This window comes from Leptidea sinapis, chromosome 14 (genome assembly GCF_905404315.1).
Source record: "Leptidea sinapis chromosome 14, ilLepSina1.1, whole genome shotgun sequence".
Taxonomy (NCBI): domain Eukaryota; kingdom Metazoa; phylum Arthropoda; class Insecta; order Lepidoptera; family Pieridae; genus Leptidea; species Leptidea sinapis.
In genome coordinates this window covers 4,112,768-4,133,367 of record NC_066278.1, presented here as the reverse complement: position 1 = coordinate 4,133,367, position 20,600 = coordinate 4,112,768, and the positions used below count along the sequence as shown (strand labels likewise).

Genomic DNA, 20,600 nt, shown 5'->3' with positions numbered 1-20,600 from the left:
AAGCACTACAGTACACAAAAAGTGTTATTCGGTGGCACAAATGAAAATCACAGATGGCCACAAATTAATTTAATAATAATCTCGTCATAAAGTTTATTTATGGCATAAACCATATACTAGCATATATAGGAAATGACAGCCCATAATGCCTGACCAATTTTGATTTTTCAATTTAAGCGATAGCTAATTTAATATTTAAAATACAAAAGAGCTAATTCTGAGCATGGCTGACTGTTTACGGCTTCTCAATCAAAATCGGTTACTGCTACTACCTTGCTGTTACTTCGTGAAAGATGTTCATCTCTACTATACGCTTTGTCTATACTCTAATATTTTGTACGTCTATGGCACAAATCTTATACCTTTAAACGAGCAATTCTTGTATATATATAATCTGAGTCTCGGAAATGACTCCAACGATTTTAATGAAATTTAGTATACAGGTAGTTTCGCAGGCGAGAAATCGATCTAGCTAGGTTTCAATTGTAAAAAATGTAGTTATATCCGTGTTTTAATGAGTAACAGTTAAAATAACATTAGAATACAAAGGTACATTTCACCACTAAATACAAGACTATAATAGCTCACTGGGTGATCCGGAAAGCACAAGACCCCGGTTCGAGTCCAGATGTCTTATTAGTTTTTTTTTGTTCAAATTTTGTACCTTCCTAAAAATCCGATCAAATCTCGGTCGTCCAAATATATCTAAAACCGACAAATATTAAATTGATATAGATTGAATTAGACAGTTGTTAAATGGAATATTGATACACATAATATGAATATTGAATATGTAATGAGATTATTAAACACCATTTATATAATGAATGTTAGTACGAATAGGTATTGTGAAGCTGAAGTTATATAAAGTAAACAATCTGCCGCCGATATCATAACCCTGTTATTAAATCAAATATTGTCTAAAATAATAATACATTCAAATAATTATCCGAGCCCTATAATTGTTGTTCCGTCCAATCATTGTAATGATAAACATTACAATCAAGATATGCTTTTAGCGCTTTCGAGTTTTTGATGTCTGTCATTTACGTAACATAAAATGGGATAACTTCTATTGTACGTGATTTAATGTACTAAATGTTGTATGATATTCTTAGTATAATATAATCGCTATGTTGTGAAGAAATCCTGTTGCTTTCTATCGGGTGATAAAAGGTAAAATGTATAACTTAGCCACTCACATTTAAAAGGGACGGTAAAGGTTCATTGGGAAGTCCCACACCCAAAGGTGTCGTAAGAGGCCACTAAGGGCATTTAGTGGGAAGTAACTTTGCACAGGATCTCATAATCTATCCATGGGTATATGTATGGGTACCGTAACAGTGCCTTTTTCTGTCGTGAAGCAGTAATGTGTAAGCGTTAATGTGTTTTATTCTGTAGGGCACCGTAGCTAATGAAATTAGTAGCTATGGGTGGCGAGCGCAATTGTGCGGCTCAGATTTTTTTTAGATTTTTCAAGAACCCTGTGCGGCACTGCATTGTAATGGGCAGAGCGTATCAATTACCATCAGCTGAACGTCGTACTCGAACGTCACTTATTTTCATTATAAAAATCTAACTCTGGTGATGAAGCCAATGAGAAATTCCTTTATAAAGTCACAATGTATCCTACCTTACTTATTAGAGTCCATGCATTAAGTAATATTTCGCGTCACAATTAAGTAGTGCTTACTTGAGTCATATTATGCATACCCACATCCGTAGCCTAAAAGTGTAAAACAAAAAAATATTGATTTCAAACATTATTTTAAAACGAGATACAACTGAAAATTAAAAAAGAACTAGTATTTTCTACAAAACTTTAAAGTTAGTGGAAATTACTCATTTTTAACTCAGACCCATAGGCAATAATAATAATAGTAATAATTAATAACATATAGTCTATAATTTCGCATCAGCATTGTATATATGTACATAGATATATTGTATGGTAATTTTGTGGTTACCTTGGCAATGGCTTGGAAAGATCAAAATATTGTAGTAAATTAATATATGTTTTTTATTTTAGTCACCTAATTTTTTTTATGGAAAAGGAGGATAATAGAGCGTAAGGATCATCTGGTTTTAAGTGATCACCACCGCCCACATTCTCTTGCAACACCAGAGGAATCACAGGAGCGTTGCCGGCTTTTAAGGAAGGTGTACACGCTTTTTTTAAGGTCACCAACATATAATTATACTTTTCAATCAAATGTGTTTTTAAAGCTATTTTTTTTTGTAAAATATTTCATTTTAAATAAGACTACACAAACTACAATATTCAAATAGCTTTAGACATATATTATAAATTTTTGCGGTAATTCTGTTCAACCTCATTTAAATCAGATCAAATAAATCATTAAGTTTAACGAACTACATGCAAACAGGCTATAGATATATTAGGACCAACAACCTTAATAATATTGTATTTCTTACAAATCAGATACCTTACATACTTTCGCTCTCAGCAGAATCTCAGCTGATATTATGTGTCTCGTTACACCTTTCAAGCATCGACATATAGCCTAGTTATATTTAACAACTCTACCCGTGGCACGAGAGACCATTTAGATACCAAAGCTACAGACGTGCGAACGCACCAGTGAATATTCAAGTAATTATCCTTTATCAATACGATTTAATTCGAAATGGAAACGATGTGTTACAAACTATTGAATGTGTAAAGGTTTCACTTTCGTTTAGAAAAGTGAACCAATTATCAGGGGTAGTGAATAGTGAAATTTACAAACCATTGGTCTGTTTCCATTACAGGGCTCTCATTGTTCTGTTGGACGCTGAAGGTGCCGGCTATGAAGACGCAGTGAAACGGCTTTTAGCGATGATATAGCTGTTTATTGACACTTTTATTCTGTTTGGGCCAGTCAAAATGTATATCATAAAGGTATGTAATTATTCATCTTATAACTGTTTAATTAAAACGTGAATTAAACTGTGTTTATTTGCTCTACATTATAATGAATTAAATACCGTGTACAACAATTTTATTATAACATAACAATCATAACCTCACTTTTTGCCGCCAAAACATTTGTTTTATTTGTAAAGAAGATAATTGATTTTTTTTGGCTATTTGAATTTATTATTGACTTAATTGTTATCAGCTTCGTCAAACTTTTGGAATTAATTATTTTATTCAACCGTTACTAGGAGATGTTACTTTGTGTATTATACATTGTTTATTTTGCTGAGTTTACTTTTATATATTTATTATTTACACAAATATGCGAGAGAATAATAATATTTAATTGAGAACAACATAAAACATAATCTTTAATAGGAGTTTTTTTTACTATACTCGCTCACTCTTTACTGGGTACATCAATGTTGTTTAATTTTGCAATTAAGGCAAGTTTAATTCAAATTATGGTCGTAAAAAAAAATTAATATTCTTCAAATTATGGTCGTAAAAAAATTTAGTATTTTTTATTATGCTTTTTTTTATGTCGCGACACCATTGTAACTTTGATTGATAATTCCATATCTTAGGTTTGTGTTTCTTCTAGAGAATTTATTATCTTTCTGTAATATAAATATCCATCAGTAGTGAAGTAGTTAGTTAGCGGAGTTAGCGATGTAATAATTAAATATGCAAGAGTCTAATATACGATTGACATGTTCCTGAAACCCTTAGCTCGTGTAGGGTGCGGTGCATCCACAGTGCATCTCCATCCTGATCATTACTGAGCATCTCTTGATTTCACTGCAGGACTTTCTGTTGGCTTTCGCTTCGTCCATGACAGGTTTGCTTTGTAAGTCCCCATTGGCATCTTCCTTGGGGAATTCAGTCTTGGGCTTGCTGCATATGGTTTTAAAACCTTAGCAGTGCCTATTCATTTCCCTTTGCAGCGTTTAATCTCTTAATAGATCTGGTCTTTATGACAACGTTCCCAAGATGGTCGTAGGTTTTGTCGGACTGAAGATTCATTCTAATTGAAATATTTTTATTCAAAATAGGACGTGATATCACTTATTGAAAGTCAACAAATACCACCCATTCCAAAACGAATGCCTCAGACCTGATAATAATGGGCGCAACAAACTCAGCCAAGGCGTTGCAGTCGATTGGAAATTGATCTTCGATATCTCACACTCATACAGTAATAATATGGTCTTCACCAAGGACCGAAATATTTTAGGCTTCAGTCTCCGTGTCAGTTTTTGTGATAAAACTCGAACCCGTGCAAAGATTGCTCGTTCTTTGGTGATGCGTGAAAGGATATCTTCTTCAGTCCCTCATACGCACCCGATATAAGAAAATTTATGGAAGCATTCCACCAGCTCCCTGACTGTCTCGCACCTCAGTAATTAACTCTTTTGGTGTTCATTTAAGTACCACCTTGGCTTCTTTCAAACGGACAGCATGTTTGCGCGTGCGTGGCTTAAGAGGCATTCATATATCGTCGGTATCATACATATCCTCCATACTTCCGAAGTGTTAGGACTTATTCTAATTCTATATGCCGGTGCTTGCCTGTTATCTTTATAAAAACTGTCAAAGGCAACAAGAATATGAAGAGGTGAAAGCAGGTACCCTTGTCAAAGAGCATATTGTATCGCTATGTTATCGAAGACTAATCCGTTGTCGGTCATTTAACACGCATAGTTCTAAGACAACATATTTTGCACCTCTAATAGGCATTAATTACGTTGAATGCTTAATAAAATCTACTGACTATATTTTGTGAATTTTATAAGTAATAAATAATAAATTTATAAACAAATTCCGAATCCAATTTTTTCGTTAACGTACCAGGAGATGAGAAGTAAAAACAGCATAACAAATTTAAAAGCGTTATGAAAGATATTTGATGCTAGTGGAAGAAGGCAAGTATGTCAGAGCGTCGGCAAATGGATGTCCATGATCTCTGTCTGCTCTACATTGGGAGTCAGGCGTGATTGTATCTATATATGTATGTAGCTACGTGCAGTCACCTAAGTGATCATTGCCGTCTATGTTTACATAGCATTGTAACACCAGATGAACGACTTTCTTAATAATAACACATATTGGGAATGTAGCGACCGCCCTTAAGCTTTTAAAGAATAAATTTAATCGTACGATATTACATTGTAATGATATTTAAAAAAAAATGAAGCACCTTGAGTTTCTTGCGCCCGTTCTTCTCTGACGTATACTATTTCCAATGGATGGAAGTTTGTTACTTTCAATGAGTGATATCAAATCCTAATTTGAATAAAAATATTTGAATTCAAATCACAGCAAAGTTGTTGACTTTATAGGTGAGTGTACGCGCTTTTTTAAGTTTTTAACTTTTGTCACACTGGAAACACTTCATATAAACCGTTCTCTGGAGGAATACCAAAAATCCGTGCGCACAATATTATAGTATACTAGCTGACCCAGCAAAAGTTTTTTTGACATATAAATTATTTTTAGAGTCAAACCGTTTCTTGGACATTACAACATTACTTTATTTTTCTAAAATAAAAGAATTTGTCTAAAATAAACGTAGCCTAAGTTACTCCTTATTACATCAGCTACCTGCCAGTAAAAGTCCCGTCAAATTCGGTCCAGCAATTTCAGAGATTAGCCGGAACAGACAGACAAACCGACAAAAATTAAAAAAATGTTATTTTGGTATATCTACCGTATGCATATTCATATACATGTAGTAAAAAACGGTTATTTCAATATTACAAACAGACACTCCAATTTTATTTATATGTATAGATTATACCCGTGATAATTGCGATAGTAGAGAAGTACTTATAGTAGAGATAGATATTTACGTATAGACATATAGAAGACGAAGACGTTTTTAGGCAAATGTTTCTTCAAAACCCAAAAATAATGTTTGAAAATTTGTGAAACTTATGAGTTTTCACTTTGTGTAGTCCTATGACTGATCATTTTTTAAATCGAAAACCGGCTTTTGGACGGTTAAACTCATCATGGTTTTTATATAGCTTAAGGCCATCACTAGACTGGAATCGATAGAATAAGCAAGCTTCTTCTAGCACCGATCATAGACTTCCTATACAACAACTGCAGCACTATCGCCGGATATTATTGAAATGCAAAAAAAACACAGACCAGGCTTCACGCTCTTTAGGTCCGAGGAATAACCGTAGACAATGACTTGTACAACCTTGTGATTCGTATACACAAGCTCTCGCGAAGACCATAAGACGGAAGTTTCGAGAAAAAGATTTCAGAAGTTTCATGTCTTTAAAGTATCTTAAGGACATGAAAAAGCTCCTCGTAGATTTTGTATTATAGCGATTTCTTCAGAACTCTGCACTCCTTTGTGTACAGTGCAGTACCTAGGTTTGAAACGATTATGTCATGTATGTTGATTGAAGTCAGCTTGTTTAACCGAAGCATTAAACCAGGGCTGTGATCTATCACATTGGTACTATTATTTACTCTTAGTTTGAAAATGTCCAAGTGCTTTAACACGATAAGTGCGCAACGAGGCTTGAAACACCTCGTTAGTGTCTCGTCTTTATAGAGGTAAGGAAAAACTTAAACTTCTCTGACGTGCGAGAGGCATAACTTCTGTGTGTGTCTAGGAAAGAGATAACTATATATCTAAGATGTGCTTTTGATGCTGAGTTTTTGGGTATACCTACCTTAATACCGGATTTTTTAGGCATCGTACCGCACACAAATAAAACTTTAATACAGTGCGTTACGAGGTTGCGAACACCTCGTACCCCGCACACCTCGTACCGCACCCTACGCTAGCTTCAAGCGGTTAGTGTCGTGCAAAACTGCGCCCGCGACGTCCCATCACTAAACAATATGAAAAACTGCCCTTTTCCAGTGCGGTATGGGGTACATAAGAACTCACATTTTATTTTATCTATAGAATCTAAACTAATCTGCCCACAGGCGGCGGCAGATTTAGGTTAATCAACTCATTGATAATAATAATCGCGACAAAAACCGTACAATTCTCCTTATTTGGCGCTAAAAAAAGGATTTTTGTCTCCTGTGGGCGGTGGGGTTTACTAAGCCTCGTGCCCCTACAACCTTTGGTTCAGAACGATGTTTCAAACGTCTCGTAACGCAATAATGGAAAGTACAGATAAATCAGTGACGCTGGGAACGTGTTAATATCACATCTGCCACCGTAGCGGCACAAGCACTCCCATCATCGTAAAGGAAACAATACCAATTCAAATGGATGTTATCAAAAAGCGGCCAAGTGCGAGGTGGACTCGCCCATGAAGGGCTCCGTAGTAGCAAGTAAGAGAATATAAAAGTTCTTGTAGTTCGTTGTAACTTTGATCGATGTTTTAATAATTGTGTATTTTTTTCAATTATTACTCATATTAAGATTTATGACTTATTAAAAGAACTTACTTACTAAATCTCGTTTAAACCAATTTTCGGTGGAAGTTTGCATGGTAATGTACATCATATATTTTTTTAGTTTTATCATTCTCTTATTATAGAAGTTACAGGGGGACACACACATTTAACCACTTCGAAAGTGTCAAGGATTCGATATATGTTACATAAAATGACATTTAACAGAACACTTTATATAAATACTAGCTGACCCAGCAAACGTTGTATTGCCGATATTAAATTCGCGATACAAAAGTAACTGTTGATCGTAGATGGGTGAAAATTTGAAGTTGTATGTATCAAACAAATTTAAAAAAAATGACAAAAAAATTAAAAAAAAAACATAGTGTGGACGCAACATTTAGGGGGATGAAAAATAGATGTTGTCCGATTCTCAGACCTACCCAATATGCACTCAGAATTTTATAGAATCGGTCAAGCCGTTTCGGAGGAGTTCAAAGTTTATCACCATGACACGAGAATTTTATATATTAGATTAATCGATGGGAATTTGTTGCTTGATAAGTTTCATGGTTCTAGGTCCTGATTTAACAGAAAATTACTTAAGCGTATTTTTCGACTTGTCTTGTTTGATTCTAAACCTTGCTTCGAATATGATAGTAGATATTTGATGTTCTATTCAAGACAGACGTCAACAAAGTTATAAGGGCTGTTCTTTTTCGTACAAAATAATAGAATTACTAGCTGACCCAGCAAACGTTGTATTTAAATGGCATATAAAATAAAATAAAAAATAAATAATTAAAATTTTTGGGGTATAAAAAATAGATGACCGATTCTCAGACCTACCAAATATATCATACATAAAATGACTACATACGAATAATAATATTAAAATCGCGGTACAAAAATATATGAAAGGTGAAGTTGAAGTTGTATGTATATTTTAATGTTGAATCATAATTAAATAAAAGTTAAAAAAATGTCAATAAAAAATAAAAATTAAATAATTAAGGGTGGGTGACCCTTATCATTTATGGGTATGAAAAATAGATGTTGGCCGATTCTCAGTCATACCCATATACACACAAAATTTCAAACAAATTGGTTTAGCCGTTTCGAAATAGTTTGGTAACATACACCGGGACACGAGAATTTTATATATAAGACTAGCTGACCCGACAGACGTTGTTCTGTATACAATAAATAAAATAATGATTTTTATTTGAATTTGTCAATAATATATCATAACATCAAAAATTACTTCGTAAAATATGCACCCTGCTGTCGTAATGAAATTGTTTCACAGCAGAACTGTCAAACCGTGCGTCAATAAATTATCTCATAGAAATTATGTATGGACACATCAAAGGAAAAACAAATCTGTTGGTTTTATTAAATTTAGCAGCATTTTCCTATTTATTTACCTTTTAAACCTTCCCTGGACTTCCACAAATAATTCAAGACCTAAATTGGCCAGATCGGTCCAGCCGTTCTCGAGTTTTAGCGAGACTAACGAACAGCAATTCATTTTTATATACATATGTATATAGATGGTCACACAGCTTCATCTGAAGGTGACAATGAAAGAATAATAGGTATAAGACAGATTTCTTTGTATTATTATTGTGATTCAAATCAAATCAAATCAAAATCACTTTATTCATCTAGGTCAATGAGATTAAACTTATGAATGTATAAAGCTATCTTTTTTTTCATTTGTTTTTTCACTTTGGCAATATTATTATATCGTGGTAATACACTCAACTTTTATATATTATTTATACAAAACCAATAATTTAAGATAATGGCCATTACTAAATTATTCCATCTACCTACACTTACTCAATTTTAGGACGTAATCAAAGTAACACAAATATGACGTAAGCACAAAAAAGGAGATTGAAACCACAACCACATATGGCAAGCTGAACGACCCAGTTACCAATTTTTTGTTATTGCCTCTGAATATGATGAAATACTGCATGCAAAGATCATTTCTCGAAACATTTTAGAAAGGTTTTTATAACTCCAATCAATACTATAATGTAATAAAACTATAAACTTTGATCCCAATAAAATTTTATTCTTTAAGGTTCAAAGGTGCGTATGGTTCAAATAACAGTAGGTTCATATGTGACATAATATTGTTATCGATAGTGAAATAACTGAGGCATTTTAATGTGTTTAACTTTTAGTTGAGTTTTCGTTTCTTAGAGTTGAGTTCTCGTTGCAGGCTTCGTCATACTCGCTAAAACTTGTGATGGCTGTTACGAGTAATTCTGGTTCATGTTTTTTAAATTAAAGTTATTATATTTTTTATAATCACTAATAAAATGTTCGCATAATTTATTCATTTACGGTGTGTGTAGATTGATGCATCTACTGTACTCAATAACTCTAGTGTTTTTAGTTAGTAATTTACATTTACTTTTTAATGTGAAAACCACTTTAGCGGTGTTATTTTTCTTGTGATGGGTATAAAATGTTAAACTCGCGTCAGTACACGTGACCTGATCGAAAATTCGTAAGACAGTCGTTGAAATTATGGATGAAAGCTGATTTTTCTGAGAAATAAACTTTTATAATGTTAAATAATTGTAACGAAGTGTTAAACTTTTTATGTAATATAAACTGTTATTTTTGTGTACGAGAGTGCAATAGATGAATATTGTATTTAACCACATAAATGTACTTTTATTCCCTAACCATTCTAAACTATTAAAAAATACACAACGTTAAAGTTCGAGTTTTCACTTCTGCCGGATTGCAACCTGTTCTTTTTACTCGTGTAAGGCATCTTATATTTGACGTTTGACTGTTTTTGTTTCATCACTTTACAAATTGTATTGTAATTAAAATGATTTGTTAAACGATGAAGCTGTAAATGTTGATTTAAAAGAATGGCAATGAGGTTCTAGCCACTTGTTCTCATTAAAGGTCAATTTTTTCCAAAGTGATGGTAAATGTAAAAAGAAAAGAAAACTTTTGTCATTCATAAGTGTCATTTCCCTGAACCACATGAATAAATTGATTTTGATTTGATTTGAACCAACTGGTAGAGCTACGTTGTGGCGTATCTTCCACAGAAATCACAGTGGGAAGAATATAATAGAAGCATTTAGCATTTCATACTTACATATATAATGTATAATTTGCTAAAATTAGTGAAAAGGAATATTTTCTGTCCACCTTAGGTATTAATTCTTTATTTGTGGACGGAGAAAGTGCCATAAAAGCAGATAAGAAATCTGAATCTTTTTGATAGCGATCAGTGGTTTCATGTCAGCCTTCGCTTTATCACAGCTTTGGCATTTGTGTCCGTTGGTTTGTTGTCGCTTCTTTATATATTTACTCAGATTAAGGATTGGTCCCCGCTGCGCTCCAATTAGATACCGCATAAGTATACATTACTTAGTCTGATCATAATTACTATTACAATTAAAAATAGACATTTACAGAGTTACAAAAAAAAATACTTTTGAATTTGGAATGTGTCATTTTTATATAATTGTTCATTGAGTTTTCTCATTTTGGCGTCAATACATTGTACAATATTTTGCGATATTAAAATGGAGTGGGGTGCTAAAGAGAAGCGAATCTCTGTGATTGCATTAAACAAATGCTAAAAGCCAAATGCAATTTTTAAAACTTGTGAAATTTGTAAAATGTTTTTGTATCGGGCTATTAATATTTACAGTGAGACCTCTTCTGTTTGTGACAGAAAAAGACCTGGCCGTCCACGTAGTGTCCGTACGAAAAAGGTGGTCAAAGCAGTAAGGGAAAAAATTTGAAGAAAGGATTTCTTCTTCGTCCGAAAGCAAAATATTTTATCTCGGGAGATGAATACCAATTTATGCATTGTATGTTTATGTAACCGTTCGTAATGCTAACTAAATGAATAAGAAATGACGTCTCTACAAATAATTTTTTAAATCATATTATGATTATCGTTTAACTGTCCAAACGTACCAGTGGGAGGCTCCTCTTGCACAGGATGCCGGCTAGATTATGGGTACAACAACGGCGCTTATCTCTGTCGTGAAGCAGTAATGTGTAAGCATTACTGTGCTTCGGTTTGAAGGGTGCCGTAGCTAGTGAAATTACTGGGCAAATGAGACGTAACATCTTAAGTCTCAAGGTGACGAGCGCAGTTGTAGTGCCGCTTAGAATTTTTGGGTTTTTCAATAATTCTGAGCGGCACTGCATTGTAATGGGCAGAGCGTATCAATTACCATCAGCTGAGCGTGCTCGTCACGTCCCTTATTTACCTTAAAAAAAATCTTTTGTACATTTTCTTCAAAAGGTCCAATTTTTTTGTCGCACAGACAACTGACTATTTTTGATCTGCAATATTTAAGGGGAGATCCATAGAACGTACTTAGACTTTGCTCAGACTTAACTTACGTAAAACTTAGCTGCGTTTATTTAATGCAAAAGTCAAGTTCTCGTTTTATCACACTCAAAGCTTTAATTAAGTAAAGTCTGAGCAAAATCTTAGTACACTCTATAGATTCCAGCCTAAGATTCTGCGTCCGACTCAAACTTTATTACATACAAGCTGACCCGACTGAATAAATTAAATACTGTTTTTTTATGAACTTGTCAAGAATATTTCATAAACTCAAGAATTATATTGTAAAATATGCTCCCTGTTGTTATAATGAAATTGTTTCACAACAGAACTATCAAACCGTGTGTCAATGAATTCTCTCATAGAAAATATGTCCATACAAAACAAATACTGGAAATGAAAATAATTATGGGTCTCAAATCGAAATAAAAACTATCCTATCTCTCAAATTGTACTAAACTGCACTCCATGAAGTAATCACCGTTAAAATTATTATCACCCGTTTATTAGTTTAGGAGTTCACTGGAAATAAAAATCAGGACACTGGATTAATATATGTTAAGATTTCATGTAATAGCTTTTTATTGCCTACTATTACCAAATTTATAATATGAATAAAAACTAAGTTTGAATAGAAATCTAGTTGTGGCGTGCCTTAGAAAATATTTAGTATATATATAACATACAATATAGATTACACTAAAACTGATTATTTCGTTAATGTAACAGTTATAAGCATCGCCGTAATATGTTACTAATGTAAGCATATTATTACATGTAGTGATTGTACAGCTTCGTACTGTGATGGAAGTAAATACAAGTAATAATTATTAGAACAAGCGATCATTTAAAGTTTGTTATTGAAAGGTTATTAAAGTTATATGATTATAACGATTATCATTTGTTCTCCCTCTTCCGATAGTACTGTTCCAAGTAGTGAAGACCAATCCTTAATTATTTTTATTTCACCCGATCTTTGTTGAGGTTTAAACTTTTTGTTATTTTTAAGTGGTATCCCTCACTTCTGCGATTAAGTATATACAAAGCTAATTTGTACCAAAATTTATAGACGATGAGGGATTCGAATCCGCGCCTCATCGGCTGTGACCCAGCGCATCATCCGTAATGTGTTGTTGCTGTGGAATAGTCCGTTATTTTTAAGAGCGTTCTTAAGAATACCAAATTGAAAAAAGCGACACTCAATTAATTTTTTTTTGGTCTAGATAAAGGGAAAGGGGATAACGACAGGAGGGAAGTGATGAATGCATAGCAACGCAGACTTAGGCAGCGATTATGTGGGCGTTATGTGGGACTCACGTAAAACCTAAGTGCCTACCCCCTAACCACCATCTGAGGTTAGCTTGGCTTGGGCAAGTGCCCTCTAAGCCTTCATTGAAGCCGACCTTCTCTTGGAGAGAGATTGGCACTCCCTATGGAGTATCCGAGAGATAGCTCAAGTCAATTTCCTAATATGCAATAAATGTGGTATAGCAGGTTATAAATTGTAAAGTAGATCCTGTAGATGGAGCCACAACCCGTGAGTTGAACAAGGTATACCAAGATTGACGGATCATGCGTCATGCGGACGGTTGGCTTAGTTGGTAAGAGCGTACCCGAAAGGCGCGGGTTCAATTTCCGCATCTATCATGAATTTTGGTATAAATTAAATTGTTCGAGGTTGAACAATTCCGCAATTCTTGTTCTTGAAGTGGTTTCGATACTTGTTCTTGAAGCAACAACGTCTTCCTACGTCCAATAGTGTTTCATCCGGCCACTTTGCCCAACATCATCAGAGTGCCTTAGCCCTTAGCAGGTGAACCAGATAGGCAACCTATCTTCTTTTGTTGGTCTGCATCAGTTCGTGTTTCCTCCCAAATCGACGTCAAAAATAGCGATAGTCATAAGTTTAATACTAGTAATAAAGATAAGCTTGCTGTTACCACTACCAGGCTCCATAAAGTTGATAAATCATTTAAAGGGCAATGTATACGCTTTTATAACAAACTCCCAAGTGATATGCTTAATCTGACAATAAACAAATTTAAAAATTCAATTAAAGGGAAACTTTATAAAAAAGCTTACTATAAAATAACGGATTACTTAGATGATAAAAATGCTTGGGAATGAACATGCTCTAACTCTGTCTTAATAAAACAAAATATATATTATAATTTTCTAGAGTATAAGTATATGTATTATTTTTACATTATGTAGCTCTTATTATTATAAGAAACCTTAAATTGACGATTCAAAATGATCAAATATGATTTCAATGAATAAAGATATTTTGACTTTGACTTGACGTAGGACGACGTTGGTTGGTCATTCGTTACCAATATGGGCTGAAAAATCAAATCATAGCAGCTATATTTATTTTATTTGTATTTGTATTGTTTTTTATTATAGCATATAAAATACATTAGACATATTGTAAAGCAATAATCGTTAATCGTTAACAACGTTAAAGTTTGATGCTAGAAAAACAAATGTCTAATGAAGTGTTACACCAACATAACAACATAATCTCAATAAGTCATTATAGAACTTAACTTAATTAAATTAATTACGACAGCTGAAATTTCTTCCATTATTTTAATATTATTAAGCTTGTTAATATAATAATGTAGATTTAGATGTACGAAAGAAGCTAATGCACTTTTACATAGCGCGTAGTAAAAGACATAATAATGCGTTTATTTTCTTAAAATTACTTAATTCATTTTGTGCATCTTCAATTTATATTAAAGTGATCCTAGTTAATTTACCGATTATGTTTCACTGTAGCTCATATTTAATTACATTTACATTGATTTACAATAAAAATTCATTCAAATCGGCCCAGCCTTGTTGATAAGAATTCTAGCACCGTAAAATAATATAAAGAGTGAGTTAACTTCCCCGTAATGATAGTTTTAATTTAATGTAATCATAGTATTGTAAATATTTTTATTAGATTTGTTTTGTTTGAATAAATTTATAGTACTATGGGGTAGAGGTAAATAACGTTATGAATGCCCAAATACTATTAAGGCCTACTAAGTAAATAAAAATATGCCGACAAAACCGTTTTTTTCATGAGAAAATATAACAAGACGGGCAAGACTTGATGGTGTAAGACTGTAAGTAATACGCCGTGCCCAATTACAATATAGTGTAACTTTCGTTTCTTGATTGAACCCAAAAAAAAACTTGAAAATTCTGAGCGGAACTACGACTGCACCCGCCGCTTGAGACTTAAGATGTCAAGTCTCATTAGCCCAATAATTTCACGGGCTACCGTCGTTGTTATACTTGATATTTATTTATTATGTAACAGAATTGTAACACGATGCATTATTAGGTGGAAATGTTTTTTTAATAATAGGATTGTACCGTAACGTGTTTCCTTCGGAAGCATGGACTACATCCGCCAAGAAAGCGGAATGCAATTAGATAATCGAGACAAAATAAGAGTAAAAGTTAGTACATTCCTTCTTTAAGCAGTCGTCGACGCTATAAACCAGTTTCATAATAGGCGAGGGAATTTTACCATTCACCTGTACTGTATCAACATGGGCACACCTTTGCATTGCTAGTTATGGTGCGATGACCACCAACGGATAAATACTCCTTTTAAAGCTGTTTACTTTTACTTTCAGGTATTAACAGCAGTTTTGTTAGTGACAGTAGTCAATGCTGAGAAGAAAATAGAGCTAGAAGACATCGAAGAAGATAATCTAAAGAGTGAAAGGGAAAAGGATTTTGAGAAATCTGGAAATTACGTTCAAGGGCCTAGTGGAGGATCTGGACTGGGTGTGATACCACTTGAATATGTTAAAAATGGTTATCTACGGTATTATGAAGCTCAAACTGCTCAGCCAAGATATGTCCAGCAATACGCAGTGACTGAAGCGCCTGAAAGACCACCAAGCGGTGAGCCTCATGGATATGGACAAACACAACCAGCAATGGTCGGCTATCTGTCTAATATTCCAATGCAGTTATACTTCGTCCCACAATTTTACAATGAGCCTGCAGAACAAGCAAGTAATTCTCAGCATGCAGCGCAATACAGACCAGCTCAAAGTGGATACTCTAATTCACCAGATGACACTCAGCATCATAACAATAATGTGGTACCTACATATGTTGCGCCGACTGGGAATACTTATCCCCAACAATATTCAACGCCAGTTGGCTACTTCAGTTACAATCAACCACATTTGCCATCAGCTCATGCCTCAGTAACTCCAGTGATTGCATATCCAAACGCCCAATACCCGTCACCTATACCAACACCACCAATCAAAAGCTATCCAGAGAATACGCAGTTTGCTGACACGAATAATGTTGATGACGATAAATATGTTCAGCATGTGCAACATCAAGAATATCCAAGATATTATAACTCCCGTGTACCTTCTAGGGAAGAGTACGATTACCGAGGTACAGTGAATAAATTGCCACATCCGAATCCGTTGTTGCTGAACCCTCAACCACCTCATTTATCCCATATTCCGAAAGCATTACCTATTTACCGGCCTCTGACAAAGCCCATTTACGCGGCCGGCGGTGCGTTAATTGCGAACACTTTCACTCCTCGGCCTAACGAAGCTTACGGAGTCCCTTTCAAAAGGCGACCAAATTCACTTCTAGATTCTTATGTGCCATCAAGCTTGCAACTTGAATATATGAAGAGAGGTTATACAAAAGATCCTTTGTCAGCATACGAGGCGCTATCGAGCGGGAGAAATCTTCATCAAGTATATCCAATGCCAAGATACTATGAGCGCGGATTCCTTCCAAATCAGATGTATCATACTGCAGCTGGAGGTATAACATATGGTTATCATAAAAGAACACCGAAAATTGATAAAACGACAAAGAAAAAGTAGTGCCTTTTAAAAAAAAGGTTCTAATATTTTTCATACTAAATATGCTACTTGTAAGCATTGTAAAAAGCTTTAAATTATTTTTGTTTATGCATAGTTTTTGCCGTGTTGACTTATGAATATATTAAAGTAACATATTAAGGGAATTCCCATCTCTATTAAATTTATATTATAATGAAAGTTTGCATCGTTATGAACCGCTTTATTACAGCTCGGTTTTATTATCGTCGTAATTTTAAACACAAAATAAGTAAATGGTGTATTCCATTTATCACAGTTCCATCAAAACTGTTAAATAAAATACTTTTTAAAGGATTAAAACGAGTGTAGTTGTAACTGCGTTCTTACTTTACGTTTTTGCGTAAAACTTACATTTTTATCGTCATATCTATCTTGACCCTGAAAAGGTGCTCTGAAAAGGTCACGAAATGTCGGGTTATATAAAACAATAATAAAATGTAACATTCACGCAATAAACCTAATGTAAGAACAGTTACAAATTCAAATTCAAATATTTTTATTCAAAATAGGATGTGACATCACTTATTGAAAGTCAAAAACTAACACCCATTCCAAAATGAATGCCTCAGACCTGAGAAGAATGGGCGCAACAAACTCAGCAATTACATATTCTAATCCTTTAAAAAGTATTTTATTTAAGTCAATACAATATTATAAGAATTATGATGTATTTTATATTATATAACTTAATAATTGTTCAGTATTTTTGAATAAATTAAAAAATAATTACAAATCTAGGTTATGTCAATAAGTCAATTGATTATATTAAATATAGATTACTAATAAATGGTGGAGCAGTTATTTAATTGAATTGTTATATTTTTCATTGATTTTTATTAAAATAATGATGAAAAATTGTGTGTAAATTTATTTGAATAGTTATCTCTCAGCTAATTATTTTCAGGTACTTGAGTTTCTAAATACTTTTATAATAAAAGTACTAGATTAAAAACCTACGGCCTTACAAATAAAAATGACATAAAGTTATAACTAAGCACAAACCATGAATATGTAAAATGTTTACAAATAGACATTTTGTTTACGAATGGTTTGTTCGGACGTATAACGTTTCCCGCGTTTATTTGCAAGGCAGCTTGTCATTCGTAAAACTTCAGAATTATAATTTTTTTTTTTATTTATTTAGTGGCACGGGATGCAAGTCCATAGGCCAAGAATTATTATTGTATTGACAGTGTTGTCAACTATAGTGTAAACATTTTGCATTTTCTTTGTGTATCATTAGTTATAACTTTATACCAAGTTTATTTGTAAGGCCGCTAGTATTGTCTCGTTCACAAACAATTTTAAAACATTGCTTTTAAGGGGAAGTGTAGTTTTTTTTTAGTTTTTGGTTAGGTATTAGTATTTAACGAATGAACTGGCTTTATCATTTCTGTCTATTACATCAATAATGACGACGTTACAAACTGTTTAGTAAGGGTTAGGTACAACATTATATTATTAGGTACTGTTTCATGTCAATCCCTTATTGTTTTATATCAGACCACTGACCTGTATAAATACCACTGGACAGGCTGTTCCATATGTTTGACAGCAAATTTTTGTGCCTGTTTGAAACGCCACTCGCGAGCGTCCAGATAACTAATTTTGACGTATAATACAAATGGAACGTACAATACTCTAAAGCATTTTTGTATTTTGAATAATTTCGTTTGTTTTCAATTCAATACTTCAAGAATCAACGTAATAAAGTACACTATATTTTTTTGTACTTAAATAGTTTCCTACCATCGATGTTTGCTGAGTTTGTCATCTCTAGTTTTAGTACCGCTGACTCTCGCTACATGGCCAACAGCGCCAAAACAGCGAATGTCAAACAGGCACAAAAGCACTTTGACAGCCACCAGTATAGTGGTATATAATAGAGGGCAGTGTATCAGACGTAATAACGTAAAGATATACATAACGTAACGTAATCTTAGTCATAATAATAATATGAAAACACCTAAGACTACTCCTGTCAAAACTATTGCTATCCAAAAGAGGCACGCGGAGACCACTTCTAGAGTGTCAATATTCTAATTGAGAAGTGTGTTTGTCTATTACACTAGTATAATAAGTTTATGGAACCCACATCTCTACGCAACGCCAAAAAATTCAAGTGAAAATTCAAATTAAAGATACAGCCGGCCGATACCACATTAGACATACATATGTCTACTGTGCCGATACAGCGCTGTTCCTTTTTTGAATTTGAATAAATTATGACAGTGAAATTTTTAGATGCGCGTGCATCACTGTAACACAAAATTAAGAGTAAAGTTGGTTCCTAAAATATTCTGACGTTAGCGACATTCGTTATTTTTTTTGGTTTCTTCGTCCATTATTAGGATTGGCAAAGGGTTTAAGCCCGTACAGCTGTATTCGTTATTTAATAATTAACTGTCAAAGCTATCGTTGTAAGATTTTTACAATACTGTTCTTTCTGGAAACGTAGAATAGCACGAGGAATAAATAATTTTAAGGATTTTTTCTTTGTTAGACAAAGAAGTATAACTTCTTGCGTGCATACATAAGTACACACACCCTTTTTTTATTTCAATGGAGTCCATCCATAAAATAATAAGGGCAACAAAACTTTAGTCACACAAAGCAATGAACTATAATATATATTAATCTGAAGTTTAGTCGTAATGTTGAAAGTCATACATAAGTACCTCACTCTTGATTAGTACATGAATTTACAATGGATCCTCTCGGCACAATATTGGATTTATCGGTGTCGATCTTAGAATAACCACCCGTTCATTAACATTAACCATTCATAATATTGTGTTCCATTTTTATGAAAATAAGGGACGAGTCGAGCAGGACGTTCAGCTGATACCACCACAGTACCGTTCACACACACGTTCCACAGCTCTGTAGTACGTGGAAGAAAGCTACTTGAAAACCGCACTGTGGAGGACCGACACACATCGAGATGGTGGGGATGACATCCTAATATGCTAGTATATTCTAGTATATAAGTTTATGGAGATAAGATACACGTGATCACACATTACCTTTTTTTATGATTTTTTTTTATGAAAAACGAGACGACCACGACGTTCAGCTGATAGTAATTGATACGCCCTGCCCATTATAATGCAGTGCCGTTCAGGATTCTTGAAAAACCTGAAGAATTCTGTGCGGCACCATAATTGCGCTCATCAGATTACTGTTCAAATAAGACGTAAGATGTTAAGCCTCATTTGACCAGTAATTTCACTCGCTACTGCGCCCTTCAGACCGAAACACAATAATGCTTACACATAATCTAGCTTACCCATAATCTAGCCGGCATCCTGTGCAAAAGAACCTCCCAATGGTGTTAGTGGTGTTTGTGAGAAAAAAACTGTATTCCTGTGGTGATTTCTAGTGAATCTAGGACTATCTAGGACAATGACCGAAACAGGTTTTGTCAAAGCACAATCGGACAATGTACCGGAAGTAGATGCATTTTTGATGGCATACTTTGCATCAAATATCGATTTTACGAGCGCAGAGATCATAGGAATGAAAGCAGTAAGGAAATTATTGTGGTGCATGGTATATTTATTCCGTAATATATATTTTTATTCTTAAATGTTTAAAAGTCTAAGCAACATGTACTTATTTAAATTTTAGGTTGGTTTTTTACATTATAACGTTGTATTTTATTTTTAAAATAATATTTTTAGAGTCCTATGGTGTAAAAATAACAGCTGTTGTCTTTATAAGTTCTTTTAATAACAGAAATTAACAATATTAGAATATACTACAGAAACTAACATAAGCAACTAAATAACTACAACTAAATACTAAAATTTTTAACAAAATGAAATTTCTAACGAAAATGAATTTATTGTGAAAGAATAGTGTAATTTAATACAAAGTATGGCCACCTCTGTTATTCAGAACATGTCGGCAACGATTATTCATTGAATTAATGAGACTGTTTATGGCATCTTGCGGTATTCGCTCCCAATGGAATTGTAGCAAATCCTTCAGCTGTTGGGATGTTGTCACTCCGTCCAAGACCTTCAGCACACACTTCTCTGGAGCATGTCCC

General features: G+C 33.8%; 1 protein-coding gene across 1 annotated transcript; it reads left to right on the top strand.

Annotated features, from left to right (window-relative positions):
- Window positions 1-2,573: 2,573 nt before the first annotated feature.
- LOC126968120 (uncharacterized) lies at window positions 2,574-17,336 on the top strand. The gene is made up of 3 exons (XM_050812935.1): window positions 2,574-2,614; window positions 2,773-2,902; window positions 15,293-17,336. Exons 2-3 carry the CDS (start codon window positions 2,888-2,890, stop codon window positions 16,526-16,528), a joined length of 1,251 nt encoding a protein of 416 aa, XP_050668892.1. The 5' UTR covers window positions 2,574-2,614; window positions 2,773-2,887; the 3' UTR covers window positions 16,529-17,336.
- Window positions 17,337-20,600: the final 3,264 nt, after the last annotated feature.